The 17,820-nt window shown below is 30.2% G+C and overlaps 1 protein-coding gene across 1 annotated transcript; it reads left to right on the plus strand.

Annotated features, from left to right (window-relative positions):
* The first annotated feature begins 393 nt into the window (after positions 1-393).
* Positions 394-12,956, plus strand: LOC103502023 (ABC transporter G family member 31). The gene is made up of 24 exons (XM_051079502.1): positions 394-820; positions 1,846-1,966; positions 2,129-2,217; positions 2,990-3,074; positions 3,641-3,803; positions 4,105-4,181; positions 4,294-4,438; positions 5,168-5,469; positions 5,575-5,856; positions 6,269-6,585; positions 6,837-6,997; positions 7,097-7,200; positions 7,764-7,920; positions 8,044-8,112; positions 8,272-8,378; positions 8,757-9,089; positions 9,184-9,474; positions 9,565-9,648; positions 9,715-9,848; positions 10,386-10,613; positions 11,219-11,390; positions 11,516-11,603; positions 12,187-12,353; positions 12,448-12,956. The coding sequence occupies exons 1-24, from the start codon at positions 477-479 to the stop codon at positions 12,715-12,717; spliced, it is 4,290 nt and encodes a 1,429-aa protein (XP_050935459.1). The 5' UTR covers positions 394-476; the 3' UTR covers positions 12,718-12,956.
* Positions 12,957-17,820: the final 4,864 nt, after the last annotated feature.

Genomic DNA, 17,820 nt, shown 5'->3' on the forward strand with positions numbered 1-17,820 from the left:
AAATATCAAAACCTAATTAATGTGCAAAAACAATAAAATCAATGTCTATCTAACCAAAATAATAAATTAAAAATAATGCTTTACCACCTTTATTAAGTATGCTAAATGTTAAATTGATTGTCTTACACTAAAGTTACTAAAATAGGAAAGATAGATCAACTTTTACATACATTGTTAAATGTATATGTATTTATTTATTTAAAAGAAAATAATGGAAATGATATTTTTGTTATTTCCCGAAATATTCCTAAACATCTTTAAAATCATAATACGAGACAGGAGAAATTTGCTGGATTTTACACGTGTCAATAGATGGAAGGATAAGAAGGCAAGAAGGGCAATTAAGTAATTTAAACAAGCATCTTAATTCGCGGCATTTGCAACGAACTCTTCGTCTTCCGCAAATTTATCTCTTCCACGAAGATTTTAAATAAATAACGCTTACACTCTCCCAGTTCCCCCCTTTCGTTTCTGCAATGGCGGCTTCCAATGGAAGCGAGTATTTCGAATTGGACATCGATACTATCGATCCGTCCTTTTCTCGTCCCTCCAATGCTGAAATAGTAGCCAAGGATGAGCGAGAGCTTTTATGGGCCGCGATCGAGAGATTACCGTCTCAAAAACAGTCTAACTTCGCATTGTTGACGCGTTCTCCGTCGGAGATCACTTCTTCCGACCACGATGGAGCGAATACGACCGAAACTATCGACGTTAGGAAGCTCGATAAGAATAAACGAGAACTCGTTGTCAAGAAGGCATTGGCCACCGATGATCAAGATAATTTGAAGTTACTTTCTGGAATTAAAGAGCGTCTCGATAGGTAAGGATAATTGATTATTGAAACTCTTTGTTCTTTCTGATTCTAATCTCTCCAGTATTTCATTTTGTATTTGAATTTTTCGTGTTCATATGTTCAATCGTATGAGTAATTTCATTTAGGTTTGTCGAGATTAGGAAAATACTCATGAATTCTTGGTAATTGAAACGGTAGGCACAGACGATATAACCAAAGAATTGATGAACATGATTCGCGCATACTTTGATAGGGTTTTAGCGCCTTACTTAAATCAGAGATAAATCTCTTTGATTCTTTATTATTTTTAATATTTTCTATTTGTACTGCATATGGTTTCAGGTTCTAGAAACCTGTTGATAGTAAATTTAATACTAAATTATTTATGCAGAAGATTTGAATTCTGTATCACTTAAACTAAGCTTTTGTTGGTTGATTTTGAAATATTGAAAATCAATATTAATTAAATAATATTCCCATTAGAAAAGTTATTTTCTTAAGAAATAACATGAATATGTGTATGCAACCTAATATATCTTTTTCTTAGTTAAGTCAGGTCATGTATGCAAAATATTTCTTAATAGCAGTGCAAAGACGGTTGCATTTTGAAGCACTCAATTACTATTTTGAAATCATCTTGGAGTACGTGCTTAGTACCACCTTCACTACATCTATGCTTGAAATATATTTTCTCTATTAAATTCTAAGTAGAGTGGTAACATTAAGTTTTCCAGTAAGAAGAGGGAAAAAAAAAAAAGAACAGAAAAAATTGAAGTATATATTGAAGCTTTTTTTTTTTTTTTTTTTTTTTTTTTTTTTTTTTTCTTTTTTAAAAACTTGAACACTGTTCAAGTTGGTGGAATTAAGTCATGGACCCAAACGTTTTTCAATTGATATTATATCTCTTTTTTGTTTTGTAAGATATGAAATTTAAACATTCAATAAAAGAAAAAAAAAGAAGGAAAACGTTATACTGTTAGGATATATATATATCTTGTTTTGTTATTGGCTTTGTAATTTCATTTTGTTCGTGTTTTCACTTTCCATCACAGAGCCGGAGTGGTGATTCCAAAGATTGAAATTAGATTTCGGAATCTGACTGTCTCAGCAGATGTTCAAGTTGGTTCTAGAACTTTGCCTACTTTAATAAACTATACACATGACATAATTGAGGTAACTTTTCCTTTTCTTTTTGGGTAATCCTTAGACTATATTTCGGGTATCATCCGTGTACGTAATTTTTCTTTTAATCAGTTTTTTATATACAATAAATCATCTTTTTTAAATCTTTTTCCTTATTGATGCTTTCTCTGATTTAATTTAATGTTAATGCAGACAATACTTACGAGTTTGAAAATCATGAAACGCAAACGATATCCACTAACAATTTTGAACGATATTAGTGGCATCGTCAAACCCGGAAGGTAAGATAGTAGTTTAATTCAAAGGATATTTTCAAAATATATCAAAATATAATGGATCAGAATATTTATTTTAGATATTGCAAAATTCCATAATTTATGGATAATCGATAGACAAATTATACATTTTTTAAGTTTGCAAATATTATTAGTCACGTTTGAAAAATTGTGGCATTGATTACTTCCTATTGTTTTCATTTAATAAAGAGATATTACTTTTTACATAATAAACTATTTAATACATATTATGTTTTTTCAAAAAAATTAACTACATCACGTTTTGTATTTTAAAATGTCTTTTTTATATTTATTCAATATAAATTTTGCATTTTAAAATTTTAAATTCAAAACATTTCCATAGAAATGATGTTTTTAAAACTGGTAAGGAATTTGATTTTAAATTGAACTTTGTTATTCACGCATTGTTTTTACAAAAAGTAGTGTCAAAAGGCAAAATCATGTGCATATAAGATTTTGTATCTTTTTTTCTTTTCTCTAGTTTGAATTTGTGTCCATTTAGTTCAAAATTTCTAAAGTTTCTAATAAATTATGAAATTTTTAATTCTATATTTAATAGATTTTTCAACTTAATTGAAGCTGACATATTTTATTTTTAAAATTTACGAATATATAATACCAATACAGAAGGAAAAGATTTAGGACTTGTAGAACAAAAAATTCAATTTAATACCTAATAAAACAATTCATTACTAGATAAAAGGACAAATAGGGCATATGAATGTCGAACTTTAAAAGGTTTTTATGAGATTTTCAGGATGACATTGCTGTTGGGGCCTCCAGGTTCTGGAAGATCCACCTTGCTTCAAGCTCTTGCTGGCAAACTTGATAGAAACTTAAAGGTAATTAGTAAAGTACATTGCATTTATTGTTCACGAGGTTAAACCTTTTTGTGGTTGGAGGTTATATAATAATTATAACTGTTATTGTTATTATGTTCTTTTGGTATTTTTGTTAATTTTCTAAAAACTTTTTTTTTGGTTATTTATAACATTTTTGTTATAAATATATTTTGAAAAATATTTACATATTCATATAAAAGATTATTATTATTCAATAAATTTCGAATAACTAAATTTAAAATTTTTAAATTTAAAAGTGTATTTACCAAAATTAAACCATTAAAAATATGTAGTAGTAAATTAAATAAACATGAAAATATTTGAGGAAATGGTATTTTAACCTAAAAAAACATATTTATCAAATTGCCAATGTCAAGTAAATGAATGGGAGTGCTGTGAGCTCAATCTTATTATTTCAAGTTCTTTCTTCGTAGAAAACCAAAGTATTTACTTATTTTGATTTTAGAAAATATTGAATTTAATTTCCAATAGCCTTAATTTTTCTATTATTATATATATAATTAACTTAATGCAATTGATTTGTACTTGTTTCTTCTTTCTTATAGAAAACTGGAAACATTACTTATAATGGGCATCATCTTAAGGAGTTTTGTGTTCAAAGGACCTCTGCATACATTAGCCAATCAGATAATCATCTAGCAGAATTAACTGTGCGTGAAACTTTGGACTTTGCTGCTAGATGTCAAGGTGCAAGTGAAGCCTTCTCAGGTTTGTCTACATAACATAGTCATAGTTTGGTTCTTTCGGATGAAATTTTCGTATACTCATCGATACTGCTATGTTTCTATAGATCCGACCTCAATATGAGGGATTAATCAATATCTATATTTTATCATAAAAAATTTTATAAAAAATTAAAAAACAAACAAGTAAATGTCACATGTGTGATTATTGTGAATATAATACAATAAGACTTTGATATTTTCACTCACATGCACACGTACAACAAAATGAGGTAAACTACATGCTTATGCTTGATTTTCCCCCCTCCTTCTCTCTTTTATTGTAGAATATATAAAAGAGTTGGCACATGTGGAGAAAGAAAAGAAGATACGCCCTAGCCCAGATATTGATGCATTTATGAAGGTTGTTATTTAATTTTATGTAGCAATAATCACTGAAATTTAAGTCTCAAATCTCAACTTAAAAATGGTATGTCAATTACTATTGATTTACACTTAAACTTTTCCTTTGTCAGGCATCATCTGTTGGTGGTAGAAAGCATAGTGTTTTAACAGACTATATTTTGAAGGTGCTTGGTCTTGATGTATGCTCAGAGACGTTAGTTGGTAATGACATGGTTAGGGGTGTCTCTGGTGGCCAAAGAAAAAGAGTTACTTCAGGTATCTTTTAATGCATGTTTTAAAAAGATTTTCAAATGGTTAAAATTACTTCTATCAACCATATGTTTTCGATTATTCTATATTAATTTTTTTTGATATTGAAAATTATAAAGGTAATTTTAAACAATTAAAGACACATTTCAAAGCAAGTCTCACGATTAGTCTAAAAATGGGATAGATGAAAATATAGTTATTAGATTTAAAATAATTAAGTATATAACATTTTAAAAATATTACAAATATAGTAAATTTGTCAAAGTTTATCGATGATATGAGTACCATTGCTTTATTTGTAATTTTTTAAAAATATTACAGATATAAGTAATTATTATTTCTAAAATTGCTATATTTTATAATTACCTTTTAAAAAAATCACTGGATCAGATCAAAAAAAAAAAAAAAAGAGGCTCAGGATTAGTCCAATGTCAAAGCCCTACGACCCTTGAGCATAGTTTGGTGGGTCGACATGGATCAATGCAATCTCTTAAACATAGGGATCCATATAGCCCAATTCATGGACTGTTTGATAGTCCAAATTGAGCGACTTGGATTAGCGTTTGGGTTGTAGACTCGATGATGAGGCTGAATTTCAAAGTAATTATCATTTTTTTCAAAATTCCAAAATCACTCTCAAACGTTTCCTTATAAATATATCATTGAATTTCCACCGTTAGATAATTACTAATTTGTTCTGATACCAGATGAAACGTTTTTCTTATTTTGACACAGGGGAAATGATTGTTGGGCCAAGAAAAACCCTTTTCATGGATGAGATATCTACCGGACTCGACAGCTCAACAACATTTCAAATAGTGAAATGCTTAAGAAATTTTGTTCATCAAATGGAAGCTACAGTGTTGATGGCTCTTTTACAACCTGCTCCTGAAACATTTGAACTATTTGATGATCTTGTGTTATTATCAGATGGTTATCTTGTGTATCAAGGACCTCGAGCAGAGGTTCTAGCCTTTTTCGAGTCATTAGGTTTTAAATTACCACCTCGTAAGGGAGTTGCTGATTTTTTACAAGAGGTATACATGATACATGTATTTAAATTATTAAAATTTTCCCAGTTTCTTTATTTAATAATTAATTTGGCTAACTAACTTAACTTATTGTTATATATTGTGAATCAGGTCACCTCTAAAAAGGATCAAGAACAGTATTGGGCTGATTCTTCTCGGGCATATAAATATATTTCAGTTCCTGAAATTGCTGAAGCATTTAAAAAATCCCAAGTCGGGAAGTCTTTGGAGTCTGATCTTAATCTTCCATATGATAAATCATCAAGTCATCCTTCAGCTTTGGCTAAAACGAAATTTGCTGCTTCAAAGAATGAACTCTTTAAAGCTTGCTTTTTCCGAGAACTACTTCTCATAAAGCGCCATAGCTTTCTTTACATTTTTAGGACATGTCAGGTAATATATGTTTCTTGACCATTTCATTTTGAAATTTTTACTAGTTAGGGAAATCATTTTAATTAGATTGGATTATAAAACATGTATACAAATTTAGTCCTTAGTTTCGAGTTTTGTTTCAATTTAGTCCACAAGTTTTAAGAATAATACTTTTAATCTCGATTTTCTACTGAATACTCATTTTTTCGTTTTATTAATAGATGTGATAATTATTAAAAGTAAGTATTAAATACAAACCGAGATTTAAAATGCAAATATTGAAATTTAAGGATTAAATTGAATCAAAACTCGAACTTCAGAAGTAAAATTGTAATATTTTAAAACTAAAAGAACAAAGAGAGACCAAACATGTAATTTCTTTTTTTTTTTCTTTTTCTTTTTTACTTATTATTTCCATTCATAACTTATGTAGGTTGCATTTGTTGGATTTGTTACCTGCACAATGTTCTTACGAACAAGAATACATCCCACAGACGAAATCAATGGCAATCTCTATCTATCTTGCCTATTTTTTGGATTAATCCATATGATGTTTAATGGATTTTCAGAATTACCTCTTATGATATCTCGATTACCTGTTTTCTACAAGCAGAGAGATAATTTGTTTCATCCTTCTTGGTCTTGGTCCATTAGTAGTTGGATTTTGCGTGTACCTTATTCTGTACTTGAAGCCGTCGTGTGGTCTTGTGTTGTATATTATACTGTTGGCTTTGCTCCTAGTGCTGGAAGGTACTTTATATTTATCTGCATTTATCTCTATGTTTTGAGATGTAACTATTTTCAAGAACTAGTAATGTATTACTAGGAGAGAGTATGATAGACCAAAGACCTAGTCTACTACTAATCAAAACTAAGGTGGTCAATTGGTTTGGTCGAAAACCAATTCACACCAAACACACACCCCCTATACATTAGTATTAAAAAGTTTCATTCGTTTTTCTAATTACTAATCGCTAGCCTATTTTTAAAATGATTTTCAGGTTTTTTCGCTTCATGTTTCTACTGTTTTCAGTTCATCAAATGGCTATTGGTCTTTTTCGTTTGATGGCAGCTATCGCCAGAGATATGGTACTTGCCAATACTTTTGGTTCAGCAGCCTTATTAATTATATTTCTATTGGGTGGATTTATCATACCAAAAGGTAGGATTTGCATTTTTTTAATATTACCTTTTAAATTAAGGTCATAAATAAATTATACAATTAACCCTAATTTGGATATATATCATATACATTTTGTAGAAATGATTAAGCCATGGTGGTCATGGGCTTTTTGGGTGTCCCCACTATCTTATGGGCAACGAGCTATTTCTGTCAACGAGTTCACTGCCACTAGGTGGATGGAGGTACGGTACTATACAACTATTTTCTTTGGTACTTTATAAAATCTGTGACATGGAGAACTAAATCATTTATTTGTAAATGCATGGACGGTTTAGTTTGGCTAGCATGTTAGTTGAGACTTGGACATTCTCCCATTTATTAGAAAAATAAATCTGTTGGATCTTAGGGTTTAAAATCAAACATCTGTCAAACATGTTTCTGAGCGTTTGTTTAAGGATATACTTAACAGGCACACACACATATGACAAATAGTATGTTTTAAGATTAAAATCATAAATCTATTCTTCAGGATTTAGTTGCAAATATACTTGCCGGATCCAAAGTATTAGTAGAGATATACTTGGAAAAGACAAAATTTAAATATCAAACTATTAGACCCTATCAATGATAGGCTATGTAGTAGAAGTAGCCAATTAGCTAACGATAGAGTCTATCACTTAGAAATGTTGCTACACACTTAATTATTAGTCTTAAGATGTATACTATATTAACATGTTGTTGAATCCATCTTCTTATGCATATGATTGTTAAATTTATTTATAATAATGGGTTTTTGATATTGCAGAAATCTAGTATTGGAAATGGAACTATTGGATACAATGTTCTCCATTCACATAACATGCCTAGTAGTGATAATTGGTACTGGTTGGGTGTTGGTGTGATGTTGATTTATTCAATTCTTTTCAATAGTTTGGTGACTTTGGCTTTATCTAAACTCCATCGTAAGTAAATAATAAATTGTAATTTTCAAAGGAAAATTACTAACGAGCGTTGATATGATAAATACACACACATATATACGTATATTATCAAATGATAATATTCTGTCTTTTCATTCTCAACAGCTCTAAGAAAAGCTCAAACCGTAATCCCAACTGATACTGATGGAACTGATTCTACTACAAACAATAGAGGTCAGTCGAAATTTTCTTCCCATTTATGTTGGCCTCGTGTATTATGCTCCGTTTGGATTAACCATTTAAGTGTTTATAAACATTTATTCTATTCTTATAGATACTTAGAAAGTTAACCAAAACAACTTTTTAACATTGCTCATATTTATTACACTGCAGAACAAGTTCCAAATTCAAATGCAAAAGTGGGAAAGGGAATGATTCTTCCATTCCGACCATTAACAATGACTTTTCACAATGTCAATTATTTTGTTGATACTCCAAAGGTTAGCTACAAATTTAAATTTTTTGTCAAATATATACATCAATTTACACCCTGAACGTAGATTTCCTAGCTAATCAATCCAGACCATTTATCAAATAATCTATATCTAATTTTACTAGATCCCATTCAAAATCAACTCAAAATTATCTAAATAAAATTACTTTTCTTCAAAAAGTCCCCAAGTAGCAGAACCAATAGAAAACGGGAAATTTAATGAAGTCGTAAGTTCAACTTTAACAATTTTTAAAACAAAATTCTAATAGATTGTTTAAACTGATTTACTTATTAATTTGAGATTTTTGTGGATACAAGCCGTAAAAGTTAAAAAAGGGGTATAAATGAACTTATATTATTCAAAATTTATCAAATTTATTCATAGGAAATGAAGCACCAAGGAATACCAGAAAATAAATTACAACTATTATCAAACGTGAGCGGTGTGTTTTCACCAGGGGTTCTTACAGCATTAGTTGGTTCAAGTGGAGCTGGAAAAACCACATTAATGGATGTTCTTGCCGGAAGAAAAACAGGTGGATACATTGAAGGTGAAATTAAAATATCAGGTTTTCCAAAAGAACAACGTACTTTTGCTAGAATTTCTGGCTATGTAGAGCAAAATGATATTCATTCCCCTCAAGTCACTGTTGAGGAGAGTCTTCAATTTTCGTCCTCTTTACGTCTTCCAAAAGAAATCAGTAAAGAGAAACGACGGGTAATTATTTTGACTTTCATCCATAAAAAAGGTACTTAGGTAAATCCCGAACTACATTATAATAACTCTATCATATTTAATGCATGTTTTTCAGGAGTTTGTTGAAGAAGTAATGAGTTTAGTGGAACTTGATGCTCTTAGGCATGCATTGGTTGGTATGCCAGGTAGTACTGGTTTATCAACAGAACAGAGGAAACGGTTAACAATTGCAGTGGAGCTTGTTGCAAATCCTTCTATCATTTTCATGGATGAACCTACATCTGGACTTGATGCTCGAGCCGCTGCCATTGTAATGAGAACCGTTCGTAATACAGTTGATACAGGAAGAACTGTTGTTTGTACCATTCACCAACCTAGCATCGACATATTTGAAGCATTCGATGAGGTTTCACGTCGTTAAATTAAACCTTATTCCAAGTCATAATGTAGCTCCTATCTCATAGTAATCGAATTTATTTGTAACCTTTTTGTGCAGTTACTTCTTATGAAACGAGGGGGACGCGTTATATATGGAGGAAAGCTAGGAGTACATTCACAGATAATGATAGACTATTTTGAAGTAAGACTATAAAATCAGAGTACGATAATTTTATAATGATTATAATTAATTTTCATTATCTTATAGGGAATTAGTGGAGTATCTCCAATACCAGATGCTTACAATCCAGCTACTTGGATGCTTGAGGTTACAACACCTGCTGCTGAACAGAGACTTGGAAGAGATTTTGCTGACATTTATAGAAATTCTGGTCAATTCAGGTGCTGCTATATCTGTAGTCTAGACATTTCTTTTTATATTTTGCTGACATTTAGTTCGATATTTCTATTTACTTGCTCTCAACTAATCTCAGTATTTCAAATTTAGGTTTTGCTTGGTAACTTGTTTGTTTTTTGGTTTTTGAAAACTAAGCCTATTCTTCCACCACTTAATCTCTTGCTTTAATATCTATCTTTTACCAATGTTGTCAAAAACCAAATCAAAATTTGAAAGAAAAAAAAAAGGTTTTTAAAAACTTGTTTTTGTTTTTAGAATTTGGTTAAGAATACAACTCTTTTACTCAAAATTGATACAAACCATGGTAAGAGAAGGAAAGGAAACTTGTATAATTTTCAAAATAAAAAAAAAAAAACGAGAAAAGAAATAGTTACCAAATAGAATCTTAGAAGTTTAAATTTGACTTTTTCTTTGTCAAGGGATCATAAGATAAAAGTTTTAGGGACGAAACCAATACACGTATATTTTGGTTAAAAGTTTTAAAATTTTGATCATGTTTTGAAAATTTTTGTTATGTGTAGGAATGTTGAAGAATCCATCAAGCAATATAGTGTTCCACCAAGTGGTGGAGAAGCATTAAAATTTGATTCCACATACTCGCAAGGCACATTGTCCCAATTTATAATTTGTCTTTGGAAGCAAAGGCTTGTTTATTGGAGGAGTCCACAATACAATGTCATGAGATTATGTTTCACCTTCATAAGTGCACTCATATTTGGTTCCGTCTTTTGGGATGTTGGTATGAGAAGGTAAACATATCTTTTTCTCATCTCATAGTTTAAGCTTTTGCCTTTTATATTTGTGCTTGAATTTTGTTTCTAGATAAGTTTTAACCTATTATACTTAATTTATTACTCTAATTAGACTTTGATTTCTAATATCCCCTCTAGGTTTACTCTTGAATTTTTTCTATTTTCCACTTTTAGTCCAAGCCACTCTAACCCTAAACAGAATACTAGTTAATCAAAGGGTAAAAGTATAAATTTTATAATTTAGGGGCCCCGTAAAAACAGAACTCAAAGTAAAAATATAATGTTTTGAAACTTAAGGTTCAAATGTACTTACGAAAGAGAGAGCAGACCAAGTAAAAATGAATTTTATCTTACGTGAGGTTCTTTGATTGTTTCAGTGTGTAATCTCCAACGTACCTCATCAAGATAATGCCTCTTTTGAGTTTATCATTCTTGATCGGATCATAATTTTTTCCATAAAAGAATACATAACAAATAAATAAATGAAAAAAATAATATAAATCATGTATGGAAAAATATTTCCTAATAGAACCGCACTCCAAATATGGTATTTCTTATTATTTTTAGTATTTTGCTAAATTAAATTTATGAATGTTTGAAAGGAATTCAACTCAAGAACTGATGGTTGTTATGGGAGCTCTATACTCTGCATGCTTATTCCTTGGAGTAAATAATGCTTCTTCTGTACAACCAATTGTTTCGATTGAGAGAACAGTATTTTACCGAGAGAAAGCAGCAGGAATGTATTCTCCAATTGCTTATGCAGTTGCCCAGGTACTTAATTTTAATTAATTGTACTTTGACATGAAATAATCTATGTATAATAATAATGGTTCTTTTCTTTTTTGTATTTGCAAATTAATTATTAAATACTAATCAAACTTTTAATTCCCTAACAGGGTTTAGTGGAGGTTCCATATATTGCTGCACAGACCATCATGTTTGGTGTTATCACATATTTAATGGTTAACTTCGAAAGAAATGTTGGTAAGTTTATTAGATTTAATGTTTGTTCGTGGATTATGTTGGAGAACTTCTGAACATTTAGGTTACTTGGATATCATCTATTTAAATTTCTTGTTATTTTTAAGAAGTACAACGTTAATATGTAACACATTTTGTTTATTATTTTCCATTACTAAAAATTAAGATTAGTAACATAGTTAATTTGTATTATGATAATTTACTTTTCAAAAGGTTAAAAAGTTGTGTTTATGAGTGGTTGGAGATAAAATGATCTAAAAAAAATCATGAAATTATTTAAAGCTTAGTAGTTCTAAAAAAAAGTAACATACTTTTTAAAATTAATAATAATTGTGTTGTATTCGAATATTTTAATTAGGTGAACCCAAATTAATTGGTCATTATTCTAGGTGAATCTATATAAACCAATTTGATCTAATAGAGTTTTTATTAATTCAGATGATAATCCAATTTAAACCGAACAAGTCGAATTAGGTTAATCAAGTACTTTAGGTCATTAGATTTTTTGAACATCCCTAATGCTTTTCCTATGAGTTCTATTCTAAATTTGTTTGCTGAGAAATAACTGTGTTTGGGAATTTTGCAGGCAAATTCTTTCTTTATATCCTCTTCATGTTCCTCACCTTCACCTATTTTACATTTTATGGTATGATGACGGTTGGCCTCACTCCTTCACAACATATGGCAGCCGTTGTTTCTTCCGCTTTCTACTCGTTATGGAATCTCCTCTCAGGCTTTCTTGTTCCAAAACCAGTAACTTTAAAGACCTATTTAGATTGACTTTCTAATCCGTTTAAGTGTTGCATGTGCTATTAATTAATTTGGTATATATTTCACATCTTATCAGAGCATTCCTGGATGGTGGATTTGGTTTTACTACATCTGCCCAATTTCATGGACATTGAGGGGAATTATAACATCACAACTTGGTGATGTAGAAACCATAATTGTTGGACCAGGTTTTAAGGGCAGTGTGAAACAATACTTGGAAGTAAGCTTAGGTTATGGTGGAGACGGTATGATCGGAGTTTCCATTGTCGTTCTCGTCGCCTTCATCCTCCTTTTCTTTACTGTCTTTGCAGTCTCCGTCAAGCTCATCAACTTCCAGAGAAGATAGAAACAAAGTACATTATTTTGTGTTTAGTTTAAGATTTGGCTATACATAATATAATATATATATATATAATATCCATTTTTAGTAATATAGGTCTCTTGGGGAAACAAGATATAATTCAATTTTAGTCTATGTGGACACACATGTTGTCAAATTTTTTATATAGAGAAATTTGTGTAAAGACAAATTTGTCCGGAAATTATTCATATCAAACAAAGGATAGTTTTTGAGATTTATTTATTTATTTAAGAATTTGATTAGAAATTTAAGGTTTTGTTTGAGAAAAGTGAATTCATACCGAGATAATTGGGAGGAAAAAACTTATGAATTCCTGACTAAAAACCATATCGTGATTCAATAGGCATGATTTTGTCGACTAATTTTAATCAATAATTTAATATACAAAATGGTCAATAATGATAATAATTCATAAAATATTTTTAAAATTGATGTTTATATCATAGTATTAACATTTCAGGATTTGAACTCATTCTAATTTTTCTTGAATGTGACAAAACAATTAAAGCGTCAACAACAGTAATAGAGACAATCCCTTAATTAACAATTGAAGATACATCAAATACCAGACATTGTTAACCTAATTTGATGATACTGCATCCATATCATTTCTTTGAGATATAAATCATAAATTTTATGATCTTAGGTCCAAAGATAAAAACACCTATACTTTAAGTGATACAACTATTTCAAAGATGACTTAGATAAAACAAAAATCTTCCCCTTAATCAGGTTTCTTATCAAATAGTGGACTAAGGTTTCTTATTTCTTCATGCAACAAAAGCTTGATCTTCGAAATTAAGCCATAAAGACTTTTCTTCAACACATAAACTACAATTAAATCCACAACAAATTAAAGTTTTTACATCTTCACGAGGACAAAACGTGATCTTTGATTGAAGCTTCCATTTCGAAAACTAGCTTCAGTCTTTAGAATGTGAAAGCTTCAAAGTCTCGACCTTCAAAACTCAAAGTAGCAAAGCTTCTACTAGCTTCGATCTCGGAAACTTATAGTCTTCAAATTCTTAGTTTTCACTTTTCAGTACTTGAAAACTTGAGAACTTCAATTCTCCCAATCTACTTTTCTTTTTTTAAAGAAAGAATGTTGGTAAGACCACCATGGTGTTCATCTCCTCACAAGTCAATAATCCATTGGCTAGGTCGGAACAAACTTTGCATATCTAAAGATCATGGTGGGTTGAGGTTCAGAAGTTTAGAAGGGTTTAATAAGGCTCTTGTGGCGAAACAAACTTGGAAGTTATTAGTGGACTCGAATTCCTTTGTTGCTGAAGTGTTAAAAGCTAGATATTATTCTCATTGTTCATTGGTTGCAGGCTAAGTTAGGTAATAATCTCTCGTTTGTGTGGAGAAGTTTATTGTGGGGAAGGGAACTACTATTGTTAGATTGTTCAAAGGTGGTATTGGGATTTCCATGGGTGCATTTAATGATAGGTCCTTGGATTCCACACCCTTATGGATTCTGGTCGGTCACCCCACCTCGACAGGAGTCAATGATATGATGGTTGGTGATTTAATTTTGGAATATGTGCTGTGGAATGTGCCATTGTTGTGTAATATGTTTCGGGAGGAGGATGTTGAGATTAATTTGGCATTTGACTGAGGATGGGTGGTTTTCAACAAAGAGTGCGTATAAATTGTTCTTGAATTATTCCCAGCTTTCTTCAAGTCAATCAATTGAGTATGTGAGGTGGCGGAAAACGCTTTGAGCTTTCAGAATCCCCAAAAAATTTAAAATCTTTATGTGGTAAGGCTAAGTCTTCCATGATATTCTCCCATTTAATACTAATATGTTCAGAAGACATACTATCGAGTATGCTGATTGTGTGTGTTGTGGTGATGATGCAGAGAGTAGAGAACATACCTTCCTTAGAGTGTAGCATAACAAGGGTTTGGTTACTTCTGGCCCTAATGAAATGGGCTAAAGTTATGTTTGGTAGGGGAGGTGAAATATGTTAGAACATGCATGTTAATTTACACCTTAACTAGATACGATACACATAAAGCATACGTAATAATGTTCCAGAGTAAGCCAAAATATTATAGCAAGGCTTATTTGTTAATTGAAATAACTAAGATCTTATAAGCCAAAATAGTATAATAGATACACAATTCTAATAAGTGTTTCCTGCACTATTACAAATTTGGCCTTTCTTGATGCACATAAATTTTGATTTCTTGATAACCATGGCAAAAAGACCATCAAGAAAAATATTTTTCTTGATACAATATTTATCTTACGTAACGTTCATGTACGCCAAGAAAAGTTTCCTTATTTTGTTGAACAAATACGAAAAAATGTGGATTCTTGGGTCGTGGTTTCCTTGATAAGCAAAATATTTTATCGATGGACAAAGGACATCAAGGATATTCCTCTTTTCTTGAAGGTAAAAAAACTTCAAGAAAACCTCTCTTGATGGACAATACATATCAAAAATACAATATTACTTGACAGGCATGATCCATCAATAAATTGTCCCCCAAACCAAAAGAAATTTTGCACCCATTTTAAATTTTGGCGTCGGGAAAAAACAACGTATTTGCATAATTTTCTTGATGTGTATCGTCCATCAAAAAATATATTTAGTTAATATTAGTTGCTCATCAAGTAAAGACCCATGGGCACAAAGGCACATGGGATGGGCCAAATTAATGGTTTTTCTTGATGGGTAATGCCCATCAAGATTTTTTTTTGTTAATGGTCGGGTTTTCTTGATGTCTGCCATCAAGGTAGATATTTTTTGACATGCTTTGCACATTAAAGAAGGCCAAATTTGTAGTAGTGTGAAGGTAATTATTGATTTTACAAAGGCTTAAAGTATAACACATTGATTGTCTCGTTAGGATACAATGACTAACTTTGATAGAACTACAACTATTTGAATCGAAGAAACTACAAATTTAACTTTCATATATATTAATTTAGTTAAATTTGTACATGAAGCGCATCTAATTTTATAGTTTTAATTTAATGTGAAGTTTCAAACCATTGATTTAAGAGAAAACCATATAAATAGTAAAATAATAGATAGCAAACAGAAAAATAGAAAATCTAAAAAAATAATTTGATTTATAGCAAAATCGCATGCTCGAGATTTTTTTTGACTTTTTTTGGCTCAATTATACCCATTTACAAAGGGCAATTCCTCTCATACAGATACAATGTATTTGTATAAGTCAAAAGATCGGGCAGAATATCACTGATCACGAATACAGTATATTTGTAAACAATATTCATTTATGGTAAATCTTAACTAAACATGATATTTTCTTGCCGGAGAAGATTGCACTGATATCCCCTAAAAATATGGCTCTAGTTTCAACTAGAATTACGAATTATTAGGATTTAAATAAATTAGTTAACAATTTTTTATATTTCTATAATTCATAATACATATGTTTAATAACGATTTGAATTCAAATTATAGATAATACCCATAAAATAATAGCAAATGTAAACTCAATACCTCCGGATTCTTTATATTTTCATACTAATTATCAAAATTTTATTAAATAATACATAATACATATTTTTAATAACAATTTGATTTTAGATTTTATATCATCCTCTAAAATCGTCAATTTGAATTCAAATTTTACCTCATATCCCTAAAGTTAAAGATAAATTCAACTATGTCACATCTTTAATTCTTCAAACTATTTATCAAAAAATAGACATAAATAATACATAATACATAATACATAATACATATTTCACATTTATTAACAATTTGAGTTTAGATTTTATATATATCTCACCCTAAAATTGTTAGCTTGAATTCAAATTTTATACCTTATCCCTAAAATGATGCTAAAGATAACAAACTTAATTTTCGGCATCTTTATTCCCCTAAAATTGTGCTAATTTAATAATAATTTCATAAATAATATATAATACATATTTGAGATTTATTAAAAATTTGACTTAAGATTATATATATATCATCCCTAAAATGATGCTAAAGATAACAAACTTAATTTACGACATCTTCATTCCCCCAATTATGTCGATTTAATAATAATTTTATAAATAATACGTAATACATAATCGTTATTTTGAATTCAAATGTTATACTTTAGCTCTAAAATGATGATAAAGATAACAATTTGAATTTAAGACCTTTTCATTCTCCTAAACTTGTGCTGATTTAATAATAATTTAGGATAACATTTTTGAATTTATTTTTATTTCATACGTTTTGAATCAATTTAAATTTAAATTTCTCATCATTCCCCTAAAATCTTGCTAATTTAATAATATTTTAGAATAATAGTTTTCAGTTAATTATTTTCGGAAGGGACGATTTTTTTTGTTAGGGTTTGTTGATTTCGATTCGATGGAAGTAAGAAAGGGACAAAGGGACGAAGGAACACTGAATAAACGCTAAAGGGACGAAATCTTGCAAAGAACGTAGAAGGAATGAACGCTGAAGGGACAAAATTTTGAAAGAAATGCTCAAGGTACGAACGCTCAAAGAACGGTGGAAGCAATGGAACGTTGAAGATTTCAGTGTGGAAGCAACGGTGAACCAAAGTGCAGAATGAAAGATTAGGCTTGAAGAAGGTGGAAGATACGAACGAAATGGAACAAACGGTGAAATAAGTGGGAATGTGAAGATTAGGGTTCAAAATGGTGTGAAGACCTTTCAAAATCTCCTAGTGTTTCCAAATATGAAATAAGTGGGAATGTGAAACGATGGAATGCTTGCACAAATTGAAGGAGATGTGAAAAGCTTGCAGATTGATGTGTTACTTTTTTGTTTTGGGGGAAAGTAGAATCTTCAATTGTAGGGTGGAGAGTTTTATTTAATTATAGGGTATTTGGGGGTTTATTGAACAACTTTATTTAGGAATCACGTTTGTAGGTAGGGGCATTTAAGACATTGCTCTCGCAATTTTTTTTTAAAATTGTTATGTTTTGCTATTTTGTCAATTTAAAAAAAATTGTCATTTATCCAAAGCGAACCTCCTATTTTTCCATTCTTCTTATCGGCCCTTGATGCAATCTACAAACAATTAACTAATTTTTAATTTTTTATGTTTAAAAAATTCACAAAGTGAAGTAAATAT

The sequence above is a fragment of the Cucumis melo genome, chromosome 11 (genome assembly GCF_025177605.1).
Source record: "Cucumis melo cultivar AY chromosome 11, USDA_Cmelo_AY_1.0, whole genome shotgun sequence".
Lineage (NCBI taxonomy): Eukaryota > Viridiplantae > Streptophyta > Magnoliopsida > Cucurbitales > Cucurbitaceae > Cucumis > Cucumis melo.

Coding starts and splice junctions, on each gene's coding strand:
- LOC103502023 (XM_051079502.1), top strand. CDS start 477: ATGGCGGCTTCCAATGGAAGCGAGTATTTCGAATTGGACATCGATACT. Junction 3,075..3,640: donor AACTTGATAGAAACTTAAAG/GTAATTAGTAAA, acceptor TCTTTCTTATAG/AAAACTGGAAACATTACTTA. Junction 6,998..7,096: donor TGGATTTATCATACCAAAAG/GTAGGATTTGCA, acceptor TACATTTTGTAG/AAATGATTAAGCCATGGTGG.